This window comes from Ascidia mentula, chromosome 6, assembly GCF_947561715.1.
Source record: "Ascidia mentula chromosome 6, kaAscMent1.1, whole genome shotgun sequence".
In the NCBI taxonomy this organism is placed as follows: domain Eukaryota; kingdom Metazoa; phylum Chordata; class Ascidiacea; order Phlebobranchia; family Ascidiidae; genus Ascidia; species Ascidia mentula.
The window spans coordinates 13,988,556-14,005,416 of record NC_138571.1 but is presented as its reverse complement, the minus strand read 5'-3'; the positions used below and the strand labels follow the sequence as shown (position 1 = coordinate 14,005,416).

Below are 16,861 nucleotides of genomic sequence, written 5' to 3'. Positions count from 1 at the left end.
GGTAAAGCAGTTCGGAGATGACGTACGAGGGGTACTTGGCAAAAGCAGGAAGCGGTAATGCTTTTGACAAAATCAAAGGAAGACTCGCCGGTTATGAGTTAGTCTTCCTTGGAGACCAATTGCGTGCTTCCACACTGTACATTGACGCCTTTACAGTGTACCAGGCCGCTGCGGACATTTTGCAAGAAGACGAACCAAGCAGAAAATCAATATACTCCATGCGAATGTGCGTGAGAGGCATGAAACATTCAGTCAAGGGTCTATTGGAAAGTGACGTCGCCGTGGGCGTTGTGCAAGATCACGTGATTCCAGCGATGCGTGAAATTCATCGCCACATAGATGTTGCAAAACTTCGCGACGAGACTTTTTTAAACTACAACACTGTGTGGTGTATGCACTACATCGAAAGATGTCAAGGGTACACGGGTGCAGTTCAAGATAGGGAACAGACGTTAAAAGAGGCTTTAAAATGTCTAAAAACCCGATTCCATACCGACGCACGAATATATGATCTCTATGGTTTTTGCATGAACAACCTCGGGGTGGTTTTAATTTCGACCAACCGCCCGTGGCAAGCGGAGAGGGCGTTCGTTGAGGCGATAGAAGCTTACGAAGCGGCGGAAAATCTTGACAATGCAGAAAAGCGGAAATGTATTGAAAATGCCACAGCCAGACTTGCCGAAGTGCGGGCATTGTTAAAAAGTAAAATGGAGTGTTGTGCAGTTGTGTTGGGTTTGTCTCTGTGCAAATCGTTTTTTCTGTCGGATTTTATCTCAACATGGAATGAGATAATTTTTGATTAGGTTTTAATTTTGCGATATTATTTATAAACGTTGTTATATGTTGCGAAGTATTGCGACTTATGTGAAATGCCAAACATTTAAATGACATCTGTACGTAAAATATATTTTAGTACAATGTTTTGTTGCAGTCAAATAACGGTTTAGCCCCGATAAAATACAAAGTTTTATTTTGAATTGCTCGTTACAATTTTGTAGTTTTGTCAATTTGAAAGCATATTGAGCTACACAACCAACCGATCCACACCTGAAGGAAAATTAACTCGTGGAGTGGTGGAAACTTTCCACGCCTTCTTTGTCGCTGCCTTAAATCTGGTATGACCATAATCATATCAGTACAATAAATATATAATTCTTGCTGAGGTTTTTATTAAATTGCCTCCTCTAAGCCAGTCGTACGACGGGAAATTAACCGTTGAAGTGGTCCCGGGTTGTCTCGGATAAACGCCTCCCCCTCATCCATAGTTTCAAACAAAACAGACTTGCGAGTATCCGGCAGCAGCAATATCAGAATGCCTGGAAACAAAAATACAAGTTTGTTGACGCTTAAAACTAAGGATAGTTTTACTGTTATTTGCCATTTCTTTGTACGCATACCTGCCAATAGTGTCATAAACCCAAATGCAATGTTTGGTAGAGTGGGATGCACCACCTCCAGCATGGCAATGGCAGGAGCTATGATTGCACCGATGCGAGCCTGCGAACTGCCGAAGTTAACCGCCGTCGATCTTACAAAATAAGAATTTGTAAAACTGAGGAACAATTGTTTTGTTTGAAAAAATATGTTATTTTTGTAGTTTGGGAACATAAAATTTTTGTCCTAGTTTGCTCTGTGCTCTTCGTCCTGTCCGTTTTGTGCTTTTTATTGCCGCAACATAAATGTTTAAAGAATAGATTGTCGTAGTTTTTTTAAACTTAAGACTCGGGTTTTGCCTTTAACCAGACCTATGTAGTTTATGGTCATGCATGAATGAATATAAAACATTTTATATAAAGACAAAAATAGGAAATTCAATCATGCATGAGTAAACGAAAAACGCATTGAATTTGATTTAAAGCTGCCACAAAGCACTTGCATGATAAAAATGTATCACGAATAAGTGATTTCGATTTCATGTATCTACAGAGGATTGAAATAAAGCAAACCTCATAATCGTTGGGTGTAGCTCGATTGCGTAAAGATAAAGGCTGGTAAAAGGTATGGAGGAAAACGTTCTTCCCAGCAGAAACATCACTATAAGAAGAGCTGTATTGTCTGCAACCCAAAAAGCTTAATCATAACAAAATATCGCTGAGTTTGACCGTCTAATAGTGGAAGGTTTTGGAAATTGTAGTTCTGTATCCGAAAACAGTATGAAAAAAACACAAGCTCAACTTACCCAAAGGCACAAAGTACATTGGAATGCAGGAAACCCCGGCCAATATAAAACACCCCGAGATAACAAATCGCCTTCCGAGCTTGTGGCAAAGGACTGCGGCCATCGGCAAAGCAGGAAGCGACATGGCCCCCATTAATAATGTGGTAAAGTAAACGTTGCCACCGACACTGGCCACGTTAAGGGTCAGGCCATAATATGCACAGGAAACTGCCATCCTGCAATTGTGAAACATTGGACGTGATATTGAATTTGTTCCGTTACTCAAACTATACCAAAACAATCCAGATTGTATGTTCGGAATCTTTCAACTTACACACAGCAAAAAGTGCTTTTTAATCATTTGTAAGTTGGAAAGTTAAAAGAAGAAATAGTTTTTATCCTTTATGCAATAATGGCTGCCAAGGTGTAAACTTGTATTACTTTGAGAAAATGAATTCGTTTCCAAAAACGAGTATTTAAAAATAATGTTTCTCAACCGTTCTGCACTTGCGTGCGGTAAAATGTCAAAAACGTTCTGATAACAATTATACAACTGCAACAATATGCATTTTGCACCAGGAAAAATCCATTTAATTGTTGTAAGTATTTTGCGGTACCGGTGAATGATAGACTCGAGACACTCGTTTATAAGTATATTACCACGAGTAGGAAAGGACGAAGAGTAGTTTCCGAAGATGGGGCTTTCTTAGCATGTCTGTAATGCCGATATCTTTCTGATTTCTTGCTACGACGGCAGCCTTGACGTCATCATCATCCGTAACTAATGACAAACTTTTCTTAGCTCGCTTGTCTTTGAGAAGTGTCTTGAACCTGCGGAGAGTAAAACAATTCAGCATTTTAAGCCCCTTGTCCTACCAATTCAAATAAAATGGACAAGATTTTCATGCTTCGAGAAGGAAGTTCTGGTGCATATGTGAAGGCCTCTGAACGTTTATAAAGAACTCTAACACATAGTTTACATACACATGTAACATTCACCTTCTCACTCCCTCCTATTTTTCCCACTGTAAAGAAGTTAGGTAAAGTTATTGCGCTCTGCACAAAGCTGTATTTATAAAGAAGATACAGGCCGAAGCATCCATCTGTCCGCAGCTAACAGAATTATTGCTTTCATTTTACTGTTTCATTATATTCTGTCGACAGAACGTGGCGGTGTGGCGTATTATATAGATGTTATGTGGTTTTAAACGGACCTTTCAAGGTGGCCCCTCGTTTTCTCGTCAATCCGGTTTCTTGCTGCAATCTTTTCCAGGACAACAATCGCTTCTTCTTCTCTGCCTTTGGCTATCAGCCACCTTGGCGACTCGTCCATGAACCTGGATTGAATAAATTTTAGAAACTACAAGTTTTTGAAAACACAGTATGTCGTAGTCCTTCAGTTGACTTATTTGTTTTCTCTGGAATTTGTGCTTTGGTTGTTTTATGTGAAAAACTCCTGCAATATATCAAAAAATATCCTTTACCAGAAGCTGGCAGTAAACAATAGCAGTGACCTTTTCGCTACAACCGGGCAAAAAAAAATTATTCTTGCCACTGCTGCTGCTAAAGTATATTGTTTGTCACTGCATGCTGGTGTTGTAACCTTAATGGCAAATAAATATGCAAAATCGGTCAAGCGCTCGACCCATATACCAAGAACCTGGATAGGATATCCTGGGTTCGAATCCTGGTTTGATAAAAAAAAGCCTTGTCTCGTTTGTCTGCCCAATACTTACCACCACAGGCCAAGACAGACTAGATAGCATAGGGTTGTAGCGACTTGCAACGCCTTCCATGTCCGAATAAAATATGCAAGCAACAAAGTTGGCAACCCGATGGAAAATCCCTCACCGGACATATAGGTAGTTATGGTTCTCCACTTCGGTGTCATCATTTCCGTGCCTAAGAAACAACGATATAAACGGGGTTGCCACTGATATGGAACCGAAAATATGGACGACTTGAAAGGAAAACGATTTACTTTCAATGGTGCTACAATTTTGACGCGAGTACCTTTTTTAGTCTTTTAAATGGGCACATTAACTCAACCGACATAGAATAAGTAAATGTAGCAATAGCATGTGTTGTTACTCACAAAGCACAACGCATGTGGAAAGATAAAAGCAGAAGAATCCTATGATGGCCCTCATAAAGATGTAACCGTACAAGGAATTGACAAAAGTCGCTATCATCCCTGACACCATTGTGCCAATCACCATCACAAGAATCATCCTCTTTCTACCAAACCTGTAATGTTTTTTGAAGTTATGCTGGAGTACCGAGTGTAGTGGGTTCGAAACCAGGCGAGGGCAGTATGAAATTAATACCTGACGCGATGTGAATTTATATCAAGTGTGCGTATGTAATTGCAGAACTGTAGAACTGCTTTCTCCTAAAATCTTTTAACTCAACACGTTTAGGCAGCTGCACTGTTAATTTTATTCAATGCCGTTCGATCAAATGAAATAATGTGATGTAAAATATGCGGTTATAGCCAGCATCTGGTATGAAAGACCTGTAAATGTTTTGTAAAATATGCGGTTTTAGCCAACATGTGGTGGTATGAAAGACCTGTAAATGTGATGTAAAATATGCGGTTGTAGCCAACATGTGGTGTGAAAGATGTGAATGTAAGCAATACGCTTATCAATGTTTTCAATCACAGCTTTTCAGGCGAATTCGCTTCATGCTAGTTACAAAATAACAGCAATCAAAAAATCATTTAAACGGAGAAGCGTATAACACTTCCTAGGCGTTTACCTTTCAAACGTACTTTCGTTTTTATCATTGCATTAACTAAGCTTAGCAGAAGTATGATGCGGCAAACGGAGTTATATTTCGTAAAACTTTTGGCAAATCAAGAACTTACGGCGCCCCAACGATAGCAAAATAACGCAAAACCATCAGTGCACCGCGGCGACGCAATTTTTTTTTACCGGTCGGACGCCTTGCCGAAGACCAAGCCGTTCAGACAAACCCCAACCATGAAAACAGATTGGAGAAGATACTTGTACCAACTTTTATCACAGACCAAGTTAAACTGGGCCACGATGGACGTTTCCACTGTCCCATCGCTCATAAACTGATATCTCCGGCATTTCGTCTTCTGCAAAATATAACTGGTTAAACTTTGTTTACATGCACAGTGGCTACGTACATAAAAAATGAAAATGAAACAGAAAGTGGCATGGACACCTAAGAAATGGGTTATTGACTCATGCGCCCAGCATGCAAAGGTAATTTTCTAACTGAAAATTACGCTCTGCTATAGTGCATTGTGAGGTGTGATTGCGACAAGCCGAATTGGGCGTAAAGGTTCATGAAGATGGCGGAATTCAGGCGAAATAGTTGATAAAGGTGATCTCTAATGCTGAGTTTTTGGCAATTTCAAATTATTTCCAATGTTACTGATGATGAACGCAGGCCTATATAGTAAATTGTACGAAATGCAGTTTTGTTTTATTATTGTAATTTTTTTTCCAAATAGACTTTGCACAGACAGCTATCTTCATGCTTCAGTGCGCAACATGTACTAGGTCGAATGGCTGAGTTTAATCTATTTTGTAGCAAATAGAGCAATAGTTTGCACTGCACCGCATTACGAACTGTGGTTCATGTTAGATGCATGTAAACTGCATCTAACATGAAACATAATCATGGCTCCATAATGTTAATATGTTTGGATTTAACTAATTTCATCGTTTAGTTTTTTTCCACGCGTGTTTAAACCTTAACAAGACATCACTGAATGGTATAAACAGATGCAATACTTCATTTACACAGAACAAAGTACCTGATGCTGGTTAACGATGGTGGAAAAGTTAGTGCTGCACAAATCCGAAGTGTTGCGAAGAAGAGACGTGCTGTTAAAGCTTTGCGAAATAGTGTCTAATGTTTTAATTCGCGGAAACTTACGAATCTATTTCATGTGTGTACAATGCTTTATAGTTGATCAAATATTACAAATACAATCTATTACGTTTGACATTGGTCCAAGTCGGCCATTCCTAGATTGAATGCAGAAGATTCCAAGCTTGTGTTGCATTTCTGTTAAAAACGATTTTGAATATGAAATCTAAATCATTGTTGTATAACAAGAGTGCGTCAGAAATGATCAAAAATTTGGCAGGCGGGCCAATGGGCTCCGTGAGTGACATACACTGTAGTTTTATGAAAAAAATATACAAACAATGATAAAATGTTGCAAGGGAATAGCAAAGAAATGCTCTCAAATTACATTAAACGGGAGTATGAACAGTGTTCTTAAGCAGCACACTAACCAACGTATAGCCTGCCAGATTAATTGACCCAAGGGGATAGATTTGGCCTATGTCTGGTGTATATAGTCGAGATTGTAAAAGTTAAAACTGACTGACATTTTTGTTGCAACCGAAAAACAAGAAAATGCACTAATATCGCAATAAACTGCGGTATCAGCTCCGAAAACGTAAAAAAAATATTTCTTACTTCGACGTACGTTTCCTCCAAACCACTTGTGCATTTGAACGGCATCGGGTATGCGATGAATATTGAAGAAAATACTTGCAAGCTGCAAAGCACCCAAAACGTGACGCAAAATATGACCTGGAGAAGCTGGTATCGTCCAGTTCCCATATGAGATACCAACTCGTCGAAACTCATGCTTAATTTGGGCGTTTTCCGAGTGACTATCAATAACAGATCCAGGATTTTACACGAAACAATTCTTTGAAATGACTGATGTTGCAAGAGAGTAATAATACAGTTTTTAAATTCACTACAATAATATTGAGTTGTATGATATCCTTTACCACGTGCGTTTAAATGAAGGAGTGCTTAAACATTTACCAAGAAACATGACACACTTTTAATACCAAACCAAACCGATAGAAAACTCTTGGAAATTCAAACTTCTATGCTAAATAACCAACACCGATCCTATTGTCGCATTAACTAATCTCAAACTTGCATTCCTCCAGTGCAACGACCTGTCGTTTTAGATTATTTTCCCAGAAACCTTTGCACGCAACAACAATCACGAGTGTCATACGAGTTTGAAAGCTCGCCTATGTAAATTGCGACATAACTTGATCTGCAGTAATGGTGTTTATGTCGTTTCGTCACTTTACCGAAAGGTATCATATCTCCCCACTAGAGCAACTAAGCTTTCCAACTTTCGTGAAACAGCAACACGCAATAAATTATAGAAGTTGACCTGAATTTCATGCTTTTTTTCCTACTCAGCCGCTCACCTTGATTCGCTTCAGCTAGTTCGTTTATGATTTCTATGGTTTCCTCATTTCAAGAACTTTTTGAACGCATAACCTTCGGGAATTACGCATATAAAGGTAAAATCAGCTTACTAGTAGAAAACTTACGTCAAAGCCTGTTAAGTATTGCGTTGGAAGTGACACTTATTTGTTTTGTCAATTTCTATAATCGAGGTTAAGTTAAAACATGACGCTATCTCTCAGCCTTCAAATCACAAGACACGAAAGTAATTCTTGGCATTAAAGGAATCATTTATTCGTTAAAGTTAGAAGCTGGAAACATCCTCATGTGAACGTTTTTCTTAATTCGACGTGTTCATCTGTGTTGTCAGTAGCATTATTAAAAATGGTGGTTTTGTGTCATCAAACTTGTGTGGTTGTGTCTGCTTCCATAAACGCGTTCATTAAATCCATTTTAAATCCCAATAAAACTGACTAAAAACAGATTTTTCACCGCACAATGTTTTGATTCGTTGAGAGAAGTGTGTGTGCATCCAGGCGTTTTATTGGTCTTAGGAAATGGAGCAAAACGTTGTTTTTTTTGCACCCTTTACATAAGATGCAAACTTCGAAAGTGTGCGTTCCTTGTAAATACGATTAGTGTCTCACTGTATACTATACCCAGCAGGTCGTCATTCAAACTGCTTTACTTTTTACAACATCTAGGTCCTCACTGCAGCGACACATTTGAAATGATGACGTCACTGCCAAGACCTCCAGGTGTAGCTGCTGTCACGTGATGTTTTTACGGTACCTGTTGCTTGTTTGTGATCCGCACCATTACCCTGACTAAGTCTAGTTGAGTAGCATGCGAAAAGTCGGTAGTAAATTAGTTTTATTTCAGATCTTCTCGCATTTCTTGAAAGCCAGTGGTGATGTGTGCTCGCAAAGACCCGACTGTAGTAGTCTGCAGTTTGCATTATTGACATAGGAAGCGATGGCAATGCTTTCAAGACAGCAAACTGTTTTTTCGAAAAGCTTCTGATTGACTTTTTGGTTAATATCTATTTAACGATAATATGAAATAGGTAAAGGATAACTCACTTAGTGCATAAACTATTTAAAGAAGTGTTGAATTCAACATTAAACCAATTTAGGGCAAATGAAACACATATGCAGGTAGTGTACGATAATTGTAACAATATTATTGTTATGCATGTTGCTGATTGTTATGGTAAATGATACTAGCGCACATTTTCCAATACTAATGTTATAAATCCGAGCACATGAAACCGTTGTTATTTAATTAGGTGTACTAAATTTAGTATCTTGGTTGTATACGGCTGCCCTCTATTCAATACACAAAAACCTAAAGATTAAAATTGATCAGAACGACCCATGATCAAAGTTTAACCCAATTTTAACCGTTCCGCATGGCAAACTTAATGATTTCTATGCATGCACAGGAAGTGGACGTAACCACACGTGTAAACGGAGCCTGATTGACTTTACAGCTGGACATTATACTTAAGCTATAGAGTGCTGCCTTGCTGATATTATGCAGGACATTGGAAAGCTGGTTAGGAGTTATGGTTTTTGTTTTGCAAATTTGACAATGTGCGCGTTTTTTAAGAAAGCAAAATTTGGTATTATTTTACGGAATGGAAGCAAAAGAATATTTGTCTTGGAGGATTCCAGCAGCAAATGCTGTTGCTTAAACTTATATTGATATCGTTATTAAAAAGTTCAGCCTATGACCTAGGCTATTACGTGTAAAAAAAATAAGTCGCTAACACCCCCTGGTGTCTTAGCAAATGGAGCAAAACGTTGTTTATCATACAATTATTATAGGATGCAAACTGTTGAAGTGTGCGTGCTCCATATATGCGATTAGTGTCTAACTATTTACTCTATCCAGCAGGTCTTCAAACTTAATATTTAAATTCAGTTTTTCTGGCAAAATGCAGAATATTGAGAAGCTAGTCAATATTTCCGATTTTGAAGAAGTCGCCAAGACACAACTTTCAGCAGTAGCGTTGCAGTATTTCCATGGAGCAGGTGGCGACGAACAAACATACGAAGATAACCTGAAATCTTTCAAAAGGTTTGTCGAAAAGTTTCATGCTTTGTTAATTACCACTCTAAATGTCATACAATATTAAGAAACTGGCACTGATAAATATATTGTTTGCGTTTTCACGGTACCTGATACTTGTGTGTGTCTCGCACCGTTACCCTGATGAAGCCTGGTTGAATAGCAGACGGTGAATAAAGGTTATGATTATTTGTGCCCGAAGAACAGATTTATTGAAATATAGATGAATATATGTTGAACAAAAGCTCAATTTAATTTAAATATAAACTAGGCTTGCGCAAGACGAACAAACTGCATTTAGTATCCCACAATTATTGCACATGGTATTAAAAAATGACTTCAAAATTGAACAGCGTGGCTGTTGTTAGGAATATATATTTCGCCCTGTAGACATCTTCAGTTCCTTCCAAATGAACACAACAACAAAAAGCAGCAATTTACTGAGGATAAAAAACAACTTCAACCTGCAATAGTACTCTGAACAGGCTAGCAAAATGCACTGCACTGTGTTGCAAGCAGTGAAGGAGAAGGCAAGGGAATTGCGTGCACAGTGAAAGGGCAGCTTCGAACGCGTGGTCACGCTGATAAGACCAACTCCACAAAAACATGTTAAAACCACATAGAAAAAAACATTTAACAATCTTAAAAGGTATCAGCGCACTCTGAGCAAGATTATTTTTCGGATGTTGACAGTGGCAATGGTGGTATTAGGCCACTTTGCCACAGACATGTACAAATCACAAAAATGGTTGTTCCAATATTAAATAGAAACAATCCGCAATATTAGGTTGATTTGCAAACGTGGGTTTGTGCTGAGTTGTATAATGGTTGAGTAAAGCTATGCTGTCGTCTTCTTTGTCAACAACAAACTTTTCCACGTAGTCCTGTGACCGCTCCATCTGACGGCAAAACTGCATTTAGTTTGGCCCACGTATTTATTCTCGCAGTTTGCATATAGCCACGTATTTAGCTAAACCTGGCAAGTCAATCCTGGTTTGTTGTACCGGATGGAGTAGAATGAAAAAACGCCAGCGACCTTATAATTACCAAGTTAAAATATTGAGGATATCATGTTTCCAATGTGAACCGTTAAGTGCCAGTTCATGTTGTTGTTTTTCAGACGCTTTTTAAATCATTTTGTTGTTGTGTTTTGCTATGGAGAAATTGATAATGTCTACAGGGCGTAATATACATTCCTAACAACAGCCAGGCTAATCTTATTGCTATACGCTAGTGCTTTATGTGCATATTGGTGTTCAGAAAGTGTTACAATCTAAAATAAAGTATTTCTTCAACCAGTTATGCTTCTGACCAATCGGTGACCGAATGTGTGTGGTGTTTGGTCAGACACGTTTGAGCCATGGACGGGTTTGTGCTACTATTGCAGCCAGGAATTGTAATTTTAGAAAACAAATATTTTCTTCTCTAGCAAGAACTCGAAGCCGATACCTTACAGCGTTAAAAACAAGTTTAAACAACACATTAATTCCAGAAATAAGTTGTCAAAACAAAAATCACTTAGATCGTTTTTGACCAACGTTATGTCTGCCATCTATTATGGCCCAGCCCTCTAGCAAGAACTCATAGGTGTCATATCGGAGCACGTGTCTTTCAGTGTTTTGTGAACATGGCGAATTGCTGCGCCATAATAGATGGCAGACATAACGTTAGTCAAAAACGATCTAAGTGATTTTTGTTTTGACAACTTATTTCTGGAATTAATGTGTTGTTTAAACTTGTTTTAAACGCTGTAAGGTATCGGCTTCGACCCAAGATGTTGAGAAACGTCTCCTCAATCAACATGACAACATCGGTATTGGGCAGAACAATTCCTTTTCCCATTTGCGGCGCTCCTGTTGGCCTCCTTAAGCTTGCCCACCCGCAAGGAGAAATAGCTGCCGCCAAAGGTGAGTTCTTTTCTAGTCGGGGCTTTAACGCCGTGTACGTTGTTTGGGTTTAGTCTTGTAGCGGAATACTTATGCCATATATACGAAAATGCTAAATATATTGAATGGTGTAATGTTTCATGCAATGACATGATTGCTCCGCTGTACATGTCTTTGCTTGGCGATCACAGCTATTTTCTGAAGATCATTAGGTTTACATGCTTTAAGTGCTTAAGGATACACAAAATTAGCTATTACAGTCCCTTTGTCACTTTGTTGCCATTTTCCTGGTATGTTCAAATATTTGAGAAGGACTGATTTATCACATTGTGTAAGCTGCAGACAGATGGCCACTGTTTCGATCTAAAAGGTCTCATTAGTGCAGCTGGTGTGACTTTCAGACGACTTTGCTGACCCAACGGCCAAGCAAAGACTTCCACTTTGTGGTGACTATGCAAGCTGCACTGATGAGACCTTTTAGGTCGAAACAGTGGCCATCTGTCTGCAGCTTACACAATTCATATTATTTGCTCCACTTTGCTTATCTTATGATTTATTACAGTTTAACAACGTACTAAAGAACATATTTTACAGCTATGTTATTGTTACAGCCATTGAAAGTCTGGGAACTGGACTTGCCTTGAGCATATGGACGACAACGAGTATGAGTGACGTAGCAAGGGAAATACCCAACTCACCAAAGTGGTTTCAACTGCAGTTTCTTAGGGTAAAAGCTTAGAAAACCATATTTTCGTCTTCATACTGTGGAAATTAATAAAATGTGGCCCAAAATCTTCGTAGAATCGCACTGTGATGAAGGAGCTCGCCGAGGAAGCAAAAAAGTGCGGATTCGATGGGGTTTTTCTCACCATCGACCAACCTCTGGTTGCTACTCGCTACGCCGAAGCAAGAGATCACTTCTCCCTTCCAGAGGGCATTAGGTATTTATTTCGCCTTCGCTGACCGCTTACCTCCACCCTAACTTTATTGCACATTATACTTGGGCTCGATGGGCGACATCAGGAGTTGGCGAGCTTTCCTACTCTTGGATCGGAAATTATCAAAAAATGTTGACCTAATACTGGCCCACGGGAATTCACGAAGAGTGTTTACGTTTACACTGCAGTTCTCATAAAGTAATTTGTTTGCAATTGCTCAGTTGTCGGAGCGCTATAGGCCTGGTCAGCTAAATCCAATTAACTAATCCACAGCCAACTGAAATGGAAAGATCCTGCTCATCATGCGATCGTATGTAACATTGCGGTCAAATAAAGTATTTAGCAAATGCCCAGGGGTGTGAGTTCAAACCCCACCGGTAGTTTTTTCAAATCTCCCTCCAAATTGTCGCGAAAAGTGGCTAATCAAGCTTAGCTGCAATGGCTATATTAAAAGTTGCATCAAAGGTAATTGAAACTGCAGCATGAACAGCGTTCTTCTGTGCCACTAAAATACCCACTTCATGCTGGCCGGCCAAATTGAAAGACCTAACGGGCCAGACTTACCCCGCGGGCTTGAGTTTATTTATTTTGAGCTGGATCGAAATTGTGATATATCCCATTTTATTCAGGTTTCCACATGTTCCTCAGGACAAACATGAAGATAGATCGGTCGAATTTGCTAACAACACCTTGGATCCTACTTTTGACTGGTCGGACCTGAAATGGTTTAGGGGAATCACCAGTTTACCTATTGCCTTAAAAGGAGTTTTAGATGGTATTCAGTTTGAAAACGATCAAATTTGATGAAAAATTTCCATACTTAAATTATTATATGAATAAAGGCATGCTTTTATACAAAGGCGAGACGGCTCGAAAGGCATCGGAGTTGGGAATCGACGGAGTGATTGTTTCTAACCATGGTGGGAGACAACTGGACGGGGTTCCTGCAACGGTAAGATGGAGCTAATGTACCAATGCTTATATACACGATCCCACTACATGTAGATCGACGTTCTTCGGGAAGTGGTTTCGGCTTTAAAAGATACCAAATGTGAAGTGTACTTTGACGGGGGTATACGGAACGGCACAGATGTTTTAAAGGCGATCGCCTTTGGTGCCAAGGCGGTGTTCGTCGGCAGGCCTATGATTTGGGGATTAACTTGCAATGTAAGGAATACTTTTCAGTATTTTACGTACCGTAAGTGGGTTTTGTCGTAAACTAGGATATTTTTCTCCAGGAGGAAGGATTGAAGAGGATATTTACGATTTTAAAAAACGAACTTAAAGTCGCCATGCAACTTATGGGTAAAATTATTTGCTGTTCTGTGCATTATTTACCATAATTTCTTCATAATCAATTTAAAATGCATTTATACTCAGGATTTACGTCTATAGATGAAATCCAAAATGCCACAGATATTGTTGTACCTCAAAGCTACTTTGGAATATAATGCTCTGGCGTTTACCACCACAATGTTCTAACCACCGGGTAAATAATCCAAAATTCAAGGTTTATAGTATCTCACATAATCTCAAAAATTACCTTGCGTCTAAATATCATGTTCAATCAAAACTGTTTCATGTTATATATTGTTTTGCTACAGGTGTGAAAGATCATTTGTATTTTGTAAATTTTTCATATAAGTGCATAGCTAGGCAAGAAGCATTTCAAATACAAGATTTGCAGCTAAATTCCTTCCTTGCGCAGACCTTTTAGCATTTTAATACAAGGTACAACAATGGGTGGCCACCTATAACACCCAATGCAGCCTGCCGCAACCCATCACCTCCCAGTGCGACTTGTTGCGATACTACGGCAAAGTGTGATTCTCTGTAAGGAACTAACAGTCACGTGGGTGCCTGACTTGTTCACATTTATGGTTTTATCGTTGCTGCTACGAACCACTTTGTTTCTTAAGTGCATTTTTCACCCGAGTAATTGTTTGTTGTGCAAAATACAAATGATTACAGTTTTGATTTCTTTTTTTAATGCAAAATGAATTCAACGCGCTAAAAATAGCACTAAATAAACTTCCGATTTATTGATAGATACGCTTTCACGGTGCTTGTATTTCGATTTGTTTGCTACGATGACAAGATTTGCTATTAAATGGAAAAACGCGCTTAAGTCCGTCAGTAAACGTAAATATAATAGCAACATTGCTTGCCAGCATATCGTAACCACCCGGTACCTCCCAGTTGATGCAGGCCAATTCGTAAACGTCTAGAAAAAGCGACACGGCGAAAAACGTTGACGACACGATGCAAACTGCGGTGGAAAAGAACAGACGTCGAAGCAATCGCGGTATCTCGCTTCCTGCTGCTGGGTTTGTTGAGTTCCTGCTTCCTTTGCGCAGAGGATGGGCCATCAGAGCGAGCAGCCCCAAGCGGAATATGAAGCCAGTGCATAGAAATATGATCATAGCTACCTTTAAATAAGAGTCCCTGGAAACTGTCGAGTATATCACAATGCAGGAGCTTTCAGTCACTATGAGACATACTGCGCCAAAGAAAACAATCAGAAGACAAGCGAACGTCGCGTAAATTCCCGCGATGATGCAAAAGCTCACGCGATTGTCCATGTTGCAAGTCGCGCTCCCCATAAGGTGGCCTTTGTGTAGGAGCCTTTGCCTCATCCACAGTAGAGTGTATATGAGAAGTGTGCTGGCGGCGTACAAGAACATGGAAACGAACTTGTGTCCCAGGCATATCGAGTACGTCCCACGGTATATCGATATTACACTGCTCACGGCGAAGAGAAAAGTAAAAACCACTGAGGCCGCATAGCAGCGGTTCACCGCCGCCGTCTGTTTTCGTTTCCAGTGACGTATTTCATAAAAAATCACAGTCAAGGAGAGGTATGACGATATGACAAGTAGGACCAGAAGCCATGGACGGGTTTGTTCAACGCAGCGGTCTTGCTGTATTGTGCACGTCGTGTTAACATCCCCTGTGCAGTTTGTAGATATGATTCCTAACGACTTGAATCCGATGCAGGTTCCTGTAGTATTCATAGCAGCGTCCACCACATTATTTTAAACTTTTTCAAAGCCAGCAACGTTAGTGCTTAGTAGGCCTACAAAAAATCACAACCAACATGTACATTAAAACTCAATGAGCTGCTTTGCTTAAATTGTTACACAACTGATACATAACCATCTATGTGCTTGACACAAAAAGCAGGTAGTGCACAAAAATGTAGAGACAGAGCGGAGGTTGTGCGTGTAACCCCAGCAAAGCAGCAAAGTTGTAACGGAAATCTGTCACCTACACCCACAAAAAGACGTGACGATACACATAAAGATTGCGTAATAAAATCATGAACTCATTCAGTTATAACTGGTTTAACCCACAGTTGACCTTTAGTACTGACATTAACTCAAGATATATGTGGATTTAACTCTTCAATACGTTAAACCTTATGGAGTTCAAGACATTAACAAGGTAATACTTGCTTGTCTGAGGTTCCTTTACAAACTTGTGAGCAGCCTATATGAAATCTTGTGACCAACGGCATGTTTTATTCTAACAGTTTGACATTTGCCTATTCAAATACTTCACTAAATTTGATTGATTCAGCAGAAAAATCTGACTCACTGCTATGTGTTTTTGATCGTGCAACTAACGCAATTGTTATGTTCATATTCGCAAATGAGTTTTGCTTTTCTGCGTCATATTTTACAAACAGATTTCAATTCCTTCGGGCGTTTTGTTTGAAAGTCCCGCTAAAAACCATGAAGCCTTTCTACGTTACATTCAAACCTGTCTGGAATTTATACAAAAATATTTGCTGACTGCTGTGTCGTTCAGAATATTCTTCGACAACCTGACAAAAAGCACTTGCTTTGAAAACAGGATCAGCCTGGTTTGCTACAAATTTTGCTGTGTATACCTTTGCGAAAAGGCAATAAGTGCCAGGTCTTTGTTTGCAGTTTATGGTTCAGATCCTTTATTCGGAACACCAGAATACTTATACAACCTTCCGCACTTCGTCTGACATTAAATCCAGCCTCATTGAATGACATAAATTTTTGTCCGCAATATGACACGATGTCATTGCAGACTTCCTTATGTAAAAAGGCCTATTAGGGAATGTTGTAACTCAATGGACAGCCTACGCAAATATCATTATTGCGTTTGCATCCTGTCTGTAAAACGTGCGCCAGCTCAAGGGGGTTTTATTTGTGTTAAAGCCTTAGTGGCTTGAGGTGACGTAAGTTCCTGACGCGTCACCACGAGATATGGATATTTACGTTTTCACCAATGTAACTTTAAATTAGGCAAAATTTCCAATGACTCGCCGCAATGTATGGTATTTTTACACTAATTTTGCGGCTGTTTAAGTTCTCAACGCGCTAAGTTTAAAAATAAACAACTCGGCAGTGTGGTCTTAACACATTATATACTGATAGAGTATGGTACCAGTGATTACTAACATCAATAGAAGCAAGAACTGTGACTATAGGTCTCTATACCGTGTCTGCAACGCAAACTCCACGCACTAAACAGAGCAACCACTTCTTAATTCTGACTACTCACTAAATACAGATCTAAGGCATATTTTTAACCCGTTAGGTCAAAAGAGATCACCTGGA

At 39.4% G+C, this 16,861-nt stretch overlaps 3 protein-coding genes across 3 annotated transcripts; 1 reads left to right on the top strand and 2 right to left on the bottom strand.

Moving 5' to 3' along the window:
• Window positions 1-1,024: 1,024 nt before the first annotated feature.
• On the bottom strand, window positions 1,025-6,799 carry LOC145907249 (organic cation transporter protein-like). Its single transcript, XM_082994678.1, has 10 exons — window positions 6,626-6,799; window positions 5,095-5,264; window positions 4,010-4,060; window positions 3,373-3,495; window positions 2,819-2,989; window positions 2,180-2,394; window positions 1,947-2,055; window positions 1,398-1,528; window positions 1,214-1,316; window positions 1,025-1,112 (listed from the first exon to the last, which is right to left on the bottom strand). Exons 1-10 carry the CDS (start codon window positions 6,797-6,799, stop codon window positions 1,025-1,027), a joined length of 1,335 nt encoding a protein of 444 aa, XP_082850804.1.
• A 2,509-nt stretch (window positions 6,800-9,308) lies between these two features.
• On the top strand, window positions 9,309-13,717 carry LOC145907248 (2-Hydroxyacid oxidase 1-like). Its single transcript, XM_082994677.1, has 9 exons — window positions 9,309-9,451; window positions 11,198-11,349; window positions 11,940-12,055; window positions 12,130-12,269; window positions 12,896-13,041; window positions 13,127-13,218; window positions 13,272-13,433; window positions 13,505-13,571; window positions 13,647-13,717. The coding sequence occupies exons 1-9, from the start codon at window positions 9,309-9,311 to the stop codon at window positions 13,715-13,717; spliced, it is 1,089 nt and encodes a 362-aa protein (XP_082850803.1).
• Window positions 13,718-14,323: 606 nt separating this feature from the next.
• LOC145907247 (uncharacterized) lies at window positions 14,324-15,280 on the bottom strand. Its single transcript, XM_082994676.1, has one exon. It carries the CDS (start codon window positions 15,278-15,280, stop codon window positions 14,324-14,326), a length of 957 nt encoding a protein of 318 aa, XP_082850802.1.
• Window positions 15,281-16,861: the final 1,581 nt, after the last annotated feature.

Bases quoted from the DNA above. Each gene is read 5' to 3' on its own strand.
- LOC145907249 (XM_082994678.1), bottom strand. From the start codon at position 6,799: ATGAGTTTCGACGAGTTGGTATCTCATATGGGAACTGGACGATACCAG. The intron at 2,395-2,818 runs GTAATATACTTA...TCACAATTGCAG, and splicing joins TTCGTCCTTTCCTACTCGTG to GATGGCAGTTTCCTGTGCAT. The intron at 1,317-1,397 runs GTATGCGTACAA...TTTTGTTTCCAG, and splicing joins GTTTATGACACTATTGGCAG to GCATTCTGATATTGCTGCTG.
- LOC145907248 (XM_082994677.1), top strand. From the start codon at position 9,309: ATGCAGAATATTGAGAAGCTAGTCAATATTTCCGATTTTGAAGAAGTC. The intron at 11,350-11,939 runs GTGAGTTCTTTT...TTATTGTTACAG, and splicing joins AGAAATAGCTGCCGCCAAAG to CCATTGAAAGTCTGGGAACT. The intron at 13,434-13,504 runs GTAAGGAATACT...ATTTTTCTCCAG, and splicing joins TTTGGGGATTAACTTGCAAT to GAGGAAGGATTGAAGAGGAT.
- LOC145907247 (XM_082994676.1), bottom strand. From the start codon at position 15,280: ATGAATACTACAGGAACCTGCATCGGATTCAAGTCGTTAGGAATCATA.